General features: G+C 39.1%; 1 protein-coding gene across 1 annotated transcript in view; it reads right to left on the bottom strand.

Annotated features, from left to right (window-relative positions):
* Positions 1-243: 243 nt before the first annotated feature.
* LOC101852197 (glutathione S-transferase 1) overlaps positions 244-8,745 on the bottom strand; it is a gene marked incomplete in the record, with an annotated part of 16,924 nt that continues 8,422 nt past the window's right edge. Inside the window, 2 exon segments of the mRNA XM_013085638.1 lie at positions 244-648; positions 6,664-6,753. Coding sequence (XP_012941092.1) covers positions 373-648; positions 6,664-6,753 — 366 coding nt within the window.

The following is an 8,745-nucleotide window of genomic DNA, read 5'->3' as shown; positions in this document are numbered from 1 at the left end:
CCCCCCCCTTTCCGCACCCAGTTCTCAAAGTAAGTAAAAGCCGTCTTTCGTTCCTGACGTCACGGCAACCGAAATGTAATTCCTTGACAGAGAGTGGAGACCTCAGAAGTGATTACTAGGTCACGACAATTCCGAATGTGGAGGCTAAAGGTTACTTAATAAGGATACTACTACAACTACTACTACTACTACTACTACTACTACTACTACTACTACTACTACTACTACTACTACTACTACTACTACTACTACTATAATAGTAATAATAATAGTAGTAATAAAAAATAAATTGCATTTGTAGAACGCATAACCCCGCTCTACAACAAGCTCTATACTTAACCGACCCCGAACCCCGCTTGCCACTGCGTGGACCTAGGGCTGGGCGAGAATGTCAGGTGGGTTCTTGCCTCCACCATTGTACTTCTGGAAGTATCCTTTGAGCATCGGGTGACGTTCAACAGCCGCCAGATGACGACACAGGTGTTTCCGCTGCACCAGAAGGTTGTCCAGGGGCAGGTAAGCGCGGTATTGAGACAGGAAGTCGAACATGGCCATGTCGGCGATAGAGAAGCCGGAGGAGAGGATGAAGTAGCCCAAGGAGGCCTCTAGGTGGCGCTCCCAGGAGTCGAACACACGGGGGAGGAGCACCTGAGGAAGTCATGGGAGATAACACTAGGGGTTAGTTTCTTCAGAAATAATATACAGGGTGATCAAAAAAATAAAACCAAAAAAAAACAACTGTACAACTTGTTTTGTAAATATCTTCCTCCGTATTGAATTTTTGTTTTTCAGATTTTAACATAATATTTGGAGGCCAAAGGGGATTTGCCAGATATAATTTTACATAAGTCCATTGAATGGTTTTGTTCTATATTGTGCATTTAAAAAACAACCCGTTTTCAATCGTGTCCCCATTTTCGTAGCATGACGTCCCAGTTTGTATTTGTCCTACCATTCTCAAATTTCGTTTGCCTGCTGAGATCATGGTTAAGTTTAGTAAAGAGCGGGGAGCTTTCTGTATTGAACATTACATGTCCTCAAGACCTTTTGTGACTTGAGTAGAGAAGTTCCGTTAGTTTGGATCTATAGCGAATCAGAATTTAAAATGTCCCTAAAAATGACCACTTCAGGTCGAACACGCACCATGCGCAGCCCTTTAAACGTCACCAAGGTGCAGGTTTCTGTAGTTGAGTCCCATGAGACGTCTGTCCGTAGATGATCTTCTGCGGCACTTTCCTACGCCTCAACAGTCTACATTCTCTATGTACCATTTTACTCTTCGCTAGGCCGAGATGACATGGATCAAAGCAAGACAATATTATGTTCATGGTTCTTCGATTGTCTTGAAAAGCAGGATCATTTCCTCGATGACATTTGGTTTAGTGTAAAACTCATTTTCACCCTGCAGGATATGTTGGTTCCAAAATTGCTGTCTATTGCGCACCATACTCCTTATTGTCTCTAGAAGCCACTTCATACTGAAGTGTACAGTGCATGTAGCTTTAAGTACTCATGGGTTAGCAGGTCCTAGAGTTTGGGCGCCATTGAACATTTTGAATGACTTGTTAAAATGTGTCCAGTCCAAAGGAGGGCATGTAGAGCACTGCTTCTGGGAATTCCAGAATGAAATCGTTAGTTTTTAAACTCAATGAAAGAGATTGAATATCGTTTATATATTACAGGAATGGAACATTAAATGTCAAAGAGAAAAAAAAAGAAAACGGTCAACCAATCTTTTCACGACTTCTTTAACAGAGAATTATTTTTTTTTTAATGAACTTTGCGTTTTGGGGGGCTTTTTTCTTTAAGCCATTTCCGTTTTCAAAATATTTATTATGTTTCTTCTTCGTGGATTTTATGTCAAACAAATTCCTTTTGAACGAATTAAGTCTGTTTCAAATGACAGCGTTGTTCAACAGTTTTTGAGCAAGATATTCAGAGAAGACGTCATTCAATTTTTTTTGGGGCCACCCTGTACATTTGTCAAAGCAGCGGGAGAGAACAACACTGTTTGAGCTAATTGTTGTAGTTTGTTTGTTTGTTGGTTATTAAGGGGTTGGCTTTGTTGTTGTAGTTGTTTTAATTTTAGAAATAGTTGGTACAAGGGAAGATAACAACTGCAGTAAGTTTATTGAGATAACAATTATTATGTTTGTCGATGAAGCAAGGGAGATAACTGTTTGATTTTGTTTGTTGTAGACTTTGGTGAAGCAATGGGAGATGACGGTTTGAATTAATTTATTTAGAAATACAATCACGTTTGTGAAGCAGGGGAGATTATAGTACCATTCCTTTCTCTCTCTCTCTCTCTCTCTCTCTCTCTCTCTCTCTCTCTCTCTCTCTCTCGCTCTCTCACTCTTTCTCTCTCTCTTTCTCAAATTCCATATTATATATTTCTCTTCCTATCTCTCTGATACACACATACATACACAAACGCAGAAGCAAACACACAAACACGCATCTATACATACATACACACACACACACACACACACACACACACACACACACACACACACACAAACACTCACGCACGAACGCGTACACACTCATATATTTAATGTATTAATATTATGTATATCTTCATTGGGTCTTTAAGCACAAGGGGACTATCCCGAAAAAGGACGTTTTTAGAAAATTTTAAGTTTCTTTAAAAGTCAAGGACAGTTTTTTCTTTAACCAAACAAATATACACATCAATGAAATCAAATTTTTCCTATATGTAGGGCAATGCCCACTTTTGATGTAGGTCTCAAGATGTCAGGAAACCTTTGAAATCTGGGCAAGCTCGCTGGTCCTTAAAAGTGACCATTTATGTGTTGAGAACCCCAGTGGCAAAGTGAGTAGTGAGTTCAGACTCAAAAGTAATGTCAAGCAAGTGTCGGTGACACGGGGTTCTCATGTTTGGTCATTGGAGTGTGTCCTTGAGCAAGATATGACAACCCAAGCTTTAAAAAAAAACATAGCAACGCGCTGCACAGTGGCATGTGTATTTTTTTTTTTATACGCAAATGCACACAAATGAACAGCGTGCGTGTACACACACACACACACACACACACACACACACACACACACACACACACACACACACACACACACACACACACACACTCACACATCACGTACGAACGAAAAACTTAATATATTATTACTACTATGTCGGTACTTCCTTCCCCCCCCCCCTTGCCTCCTTCCCTGCAACTCTTAAAAAGAAAAAAAACAAGCAAGCAAACAAACAAACAAACAAAACAGTCTTAAGAAAACGAACAAAAAACAAGAGCGTTCTGTTCCACACACAGGGGGTAAGAATCGATACCCATATTATTGATGAAAAGAAGCTGAGTTTATACTCGACAAAAGCTACAACACCACATGCCTCTGTGACAGACGGTAATCGATAAATCAATAAAGGAATCTATAAAATAAGCATTGTCCCTGATTGCATGTAAGAAATAATGGATGACGGTCAAGGTGTTTGAGATGGGTATACGTTCAGAATCAGGTGTTATCGTTATTATTATACGTTGTGCAAGTATCATTATGTTCCCAAAGAACGTACAGTTCAGCCTGTAATACGCCTAACGATACCCTAGTAAGTTTCACAGACATTTTGCTCTCCCTTTCGTAGTTTTTTCTTCTTCAAATGTACAAGACATGTATTATCAAAACATTCTCTAACACACACACACACACACACACACACACACACACACACACACACACACACACACACACACACACACACATACACACACATATATATACACTCTCTCTCTCTCTCTCTCTCTCTCTCTCTCTCTTTCTCTCTCTCTCTCTCGCTCTGTGTGTGTGTGTGTGTCTGTCTGTCTGTCTGTCTGTCTTTCTCTATATTTGAGAAAATGTTCTGCTACAAAAACCATTAGACCAAAACTTTTGTCTTATTTCCAAACAAATCGGCGTTTTGTTGGATAGAAAACCACATTCTGATGAAGTTCCCGCAATCTGCCCAAACAAAACACAAACTATATTTTTTTCCAGCCTGGCGTGCGATGTCCTTGGGCTGAGTACCCCTTTCCTCCCCCCCCCCCCTTTCCCCTTTATGTCCATGTCAAAGCATGGGACATAAATAGAGCAATAGTCCTCAGAATAAGAAAGAAAACTGAAGGCGTAATGACAGCTTCGTAAATAGATTCCAACAATAAACTGTCTTCTTCTCTTTCTACGTCGCCTCGATCAATCCCGCTTGTCAACAACAACAACAACAAACAAACAAAAATAGCAACTGTTGAGAGTACGGATCAATTTGAAGAAAGAAAAACATTTCAAAGTAAAAGTAAGTACACCATACTATTTATCTCTATGCTAGCTTTTAGAATATTTGAGGTGTGCTGACAAAAGGAGCTACTTTTCACTATCCACAAATGGAGATATTGATTGTCCAAAAATTGACACTAGGGTCAAATCTGTAGAACTTCTATTGATGCCTTATTCTTTAACTATAACATGCCTTTTATTATGTCATACATATACATAGTCAAAACTTCACCTATAAGCGTGATGTATCTATTTCCATAGGACTCGAATCCGGCAAGTAACTCATTTTGTCCGCACGCTTCACATATGTCAGTCTTTAAATTTAAGGCGAGTGTACATTTTTATTCTTCAAATTTTAAACGGTTCTGTTCCTAGTTGTCTTTTCTTTGAATTTCTCTAGGCGACAAAATAACTTCACTTAGGATCTGTCATTTTTTCTGTTTGTTTGGAATTTGCTGTTCGTTTTTCTTGTTCTTGGCGCTGTTACTGTTGGTTTGTTGTTTATTTGTTTGGGTTTGTTTTTTTTAACTGATGTTGGGTTTTTGTTCTTTTGTCCTTTTTTGTTTTGGTGAGAGTAATGTCTGTCACCTAAAGTGTAGTTATATACCACTATAATATATGCCATTGATTTCCTCACCTCAAAAAGGGATTCTTCAAATATGTTTTAATTACCTGGAATAGAAGCAAAAACAACAACAACAACAACAACAACAACAACAACAACAACAAAACTAAACTCATGGAGATGTAGGTTTTTTTATAGTGCTAGAAGTAAAGACTGTTTCACATTGCGGTGCTTAACAAGGACATTTTTCTTCAGAACGACGCAAAGTAACAAAATTTAACCAGAGACAATCTCCAGCCACCCACAAGAGACAGGCTACACACTAACTAGTCTGGCACACATCTATAAATGCAGTCCAGCCCACTCAGACGCAGACGTTGTGTATGAGGGAGATCGATGGAAATAACATCTCACAATTAATCTGCCCTGCCAAGAGAAGAAAAACAGGTCATATCGATTGTGAATAGCCGATAATATTCTACATCACTGGCACCAAGATGCACGTACTCTGAACGATGCCTGTCAGATTCTACCACCACGCACCCACCCACCCCTTTGCGACCCCACAATTTTGTTTCGTTCCACAGCCAATCCATTTTTTTCCCGTCGTCTTAAAGCAGAACGTCGTACTATATTTTCCACTGCAATTGAGGCTAAATTTAAAAACGTTTATTCATAAAGGAATATAAAATACTACAAATCTACTTCACGCAGAAAATGGAATAGTTCACAGCATTTCCCACTTCTTGCACACATTTTGCGTACGGATATGACCTACGTCACAGCTTACCAATGAGACTTTTTGAGGCAAACGTAGTTACAAGAAATGAATGTAGGGCGAACACTTTTTTGCACTAAAAGATCTCAAAACAAGCGTTCAATACACATAATCTCACGATTAGAAAAAATATAACGTAATAACAGACTTGCTTTTAAAAGCGATAATAATATTGTCCCAGCTGTAAACCTTTTAAAATCTATAGAAACCTCCCTCTGAGAATTTTTACTAGTATTTATCTAGGAAATTTCTAGAATAGAGCTAACAGGTTTTCACAAGAATATTGATCTGTTAAGACAAATTGATACCAGCAAATGTGCAAAAATTGGAGAACTTTATGTTCAATAGGTGAGGAGATATTTGACAAAGTACACTTCAAGATGATTCACTCATCGATATGGAGTTGATTACTCAAACTTAGACTAGCACTAGGGCCTGGCCGGAAACAGGAACCGGAAGTTCATTAGGAAACCCATGGCGCTGTTGTCTGAAAGAGTGCTGTGTGTAACGTTTCAGCTGTGCTTTATGATTAGAATGGGAAATAATGGGGTAGAAGGTTGAATGTGTGTGTGGGGGGGAGGGGGAGGCTTGAGAAGAAAGTATCGAAATTTGATTTAGTACCTTAAATAAACCTTGTGCTCTTTGCATTAAAAATTTATTATTTAATTTATCTATCTATAATATATTACACCAGTGTACTTGTGTGTAGTATATACATACCCACACATATTCTATGTGTGTACATACACATATATAATATATGTATATATATAATTATGTGTGTGTGTGTGTGTGTATGTGTGTGTGTGTGTGTTTGTGTGGCTGTGTGCGTGTGTGTGTGATAAATGCGCACCGAAAATACTAGCTTTCCTGGAGACTCCAAGATAATAAAACGTACGCCAGATTATGTATAGAGCAAGGGGAAGACACACATTTCATACTACAGTGCTTGAGAAATGAACACATCTTTCTTCCCGAACTTTCCTAGTAGTAATTCAATCAGTGTGTGCTCCACTTTACTGACCTGGAATGCCTGCTCTGCGTTGTCGTCAGCTCGGGTTTGTAGCTCTAAAAAAGCTTTCTGGAGGATTTCTGACTCTTTGAGGTCAATCACCTAAGGAGAAACAGTTTTCTTTAATTATTATTTGTTTGTTATTTGTTTGTTTGTCTGGGGGTTTTTGTGGGTTTTTTTGGGGGGGAGGGATGGGGAGGGTTGTTGTTTTGTCATGGGGAGAAAAGGGAGGTATTTTGTGGAGAGGGGGGAGAGGAAAGAGGGAAATAGTTCTCTCTCTCTCTCTCTCTCTCTCTCTCTCTCTCTCTCTCTCTCTCTCTCTCCTGGCGCTGTAGCGTCATAAACGGTCAGCAATGTCGACAGTACGCAGGAACTCAACACTTGTCCGGGGGTCATTGAACACAGCTGAGCGTGAGTCACTGAAGTGTCCAAGCAGACGTGTGAGGGAAACAGTTGAACGGATTTGGGGAGGGGAGGGGGTGAAGGAGGAGACAGAGGAGAAAAGGGAAGGGAGGGGGGGGGGAGGTGAAGGAAAAGAGGAAGTATGGAAGGTAAAGGAGAATGTGATGACAGAAGGTAAAAAGAGAAGAATAAAAAAGGAAAACTGGTGAGAGAAAGGAAAAAATTGAGGAATTTGGTAAACCGGAGAGAAAAGAGAGAGGGGAATGAGCGAGAAGGGGACTGGGGTGAGTGGTCGATTAAGTCAAAGATAGCATATCGCATTTTGATCCGAAAAAAGGACTTTACTTTTTAAAAAGTGGGACGGAATACAAGAAAGGTATAATTGGTAGTCGTACATTTTAACACTGCCTTTGACTGAAATACATCAATAAGGTAGATATTACGTTATATAAGAATTACAAAGTTCTGTCTGCTCTGCACCTAGCTTTGAGAAATTTAACGTTAAAAATGTTGAGTTTCACAATATGTCAAGCTTTTTCGAATGCAACTCTTTGGATATCTTGATAATGACTGCGAATAATAATAAGAGTTTGATAGCGTAGATAAAACATTTTGTTTCTGACTTTATGGTTTTAGTAACTCAAAACGACCAAAAATGTCAGATAGAACTTTGTAATTCTGGGGTTGCCATTAACTAGCGACAAGGGCTAATTCAAGACAGTGAGCGGATTAATCTCAGGAGAAGGATGAAGTCTGTATTTTAAATGTTTCTCAATTTATGAGAATCGGGCAAATGATTGGTGCATAGACAACCCAATGTCGACTGATGAAACTATTGTCAAAATCCTCCATTTGACTGACTTTGATCCATCATTTCAGCATGGCAAGATTTTCCTTTTAGGTTAAAAAAGATAAGGGGAGGGGGGCAAAAGCTCTAAATTTGACATAAGTGAAGCGTGCTGACAAAATGAGTTACTACCCGGATTCGAGTCCTATGGAAATAGATACACCACGCTTATAGGTGAAGTTTTGACAATAGATATGTATGACATTATAAAAGGCATGTTATAGTTAAAGAATAAGGCATCAATAGAAATTCTACAAATTTGACCCTAGTGGCAATTTGTGGACAATATCTCCATTTGTGGATAGTGAAAAGTAACTCCTTTTTTCAGCACACCTCACATAAATTGATCCAGTTCTCAAAAATCACTTTTTATAGGGTTTTTGCTACGTTATGACCGGGCACATAGTTTAATGATCAATGTTGTGCTCAAAAGCCTTTCAAAAGGCCTCTACGTGTCACACAACAAATCAGGGGTCAAGTCCTCGCTTGGCTCGCGGATCAAATGGAATTTCACATAGCGCAGCAGAGCTCTGTTCGACACAGTGTGCACTTGCCTATTTTGATCACTATTTCTGATCTTAAAACTGACGTGGTTCTTTTAACCGACAGGCATCTCTTGTAAGGAAAAGCTTTTTTCCACGACTCCCCAGGCGTCTACATTGGATTTTAAAGACGGCAATATTTGATGAAAGAGTTAAAAGGTGTTTTTATACACACACTCATTCGTACACACACACGCTCATACACACGCACAAATACCCATACAAACACATCGAACAATCTGCTATTTATAGATAGATAGATAGATAGATAGATAGATAGATAGATAGATAGATAGATAGATA

This window comes from Aplysia californica, unplaced genomic scaffold (assembly GCF_000002075.1).
Source record: "Aplysia californica isolate F4 #8 unplaced genomic scaffold, AplCal3.0 scaffold00393, whole genome shotgun sequence".
In the NCBI taxonomy this organism is placed as follows: domain Eukaryota; kingdom Metazoa; phylum Mollusca; class Gastropoda; order Aplysiida; family Aplysiidae; genus Aplysia; species Aplysia californica.
Note: the sequence above shows the minus strand (reverse complement) of the source record. Positions and strands in the feature narration are given on the sequence as shown.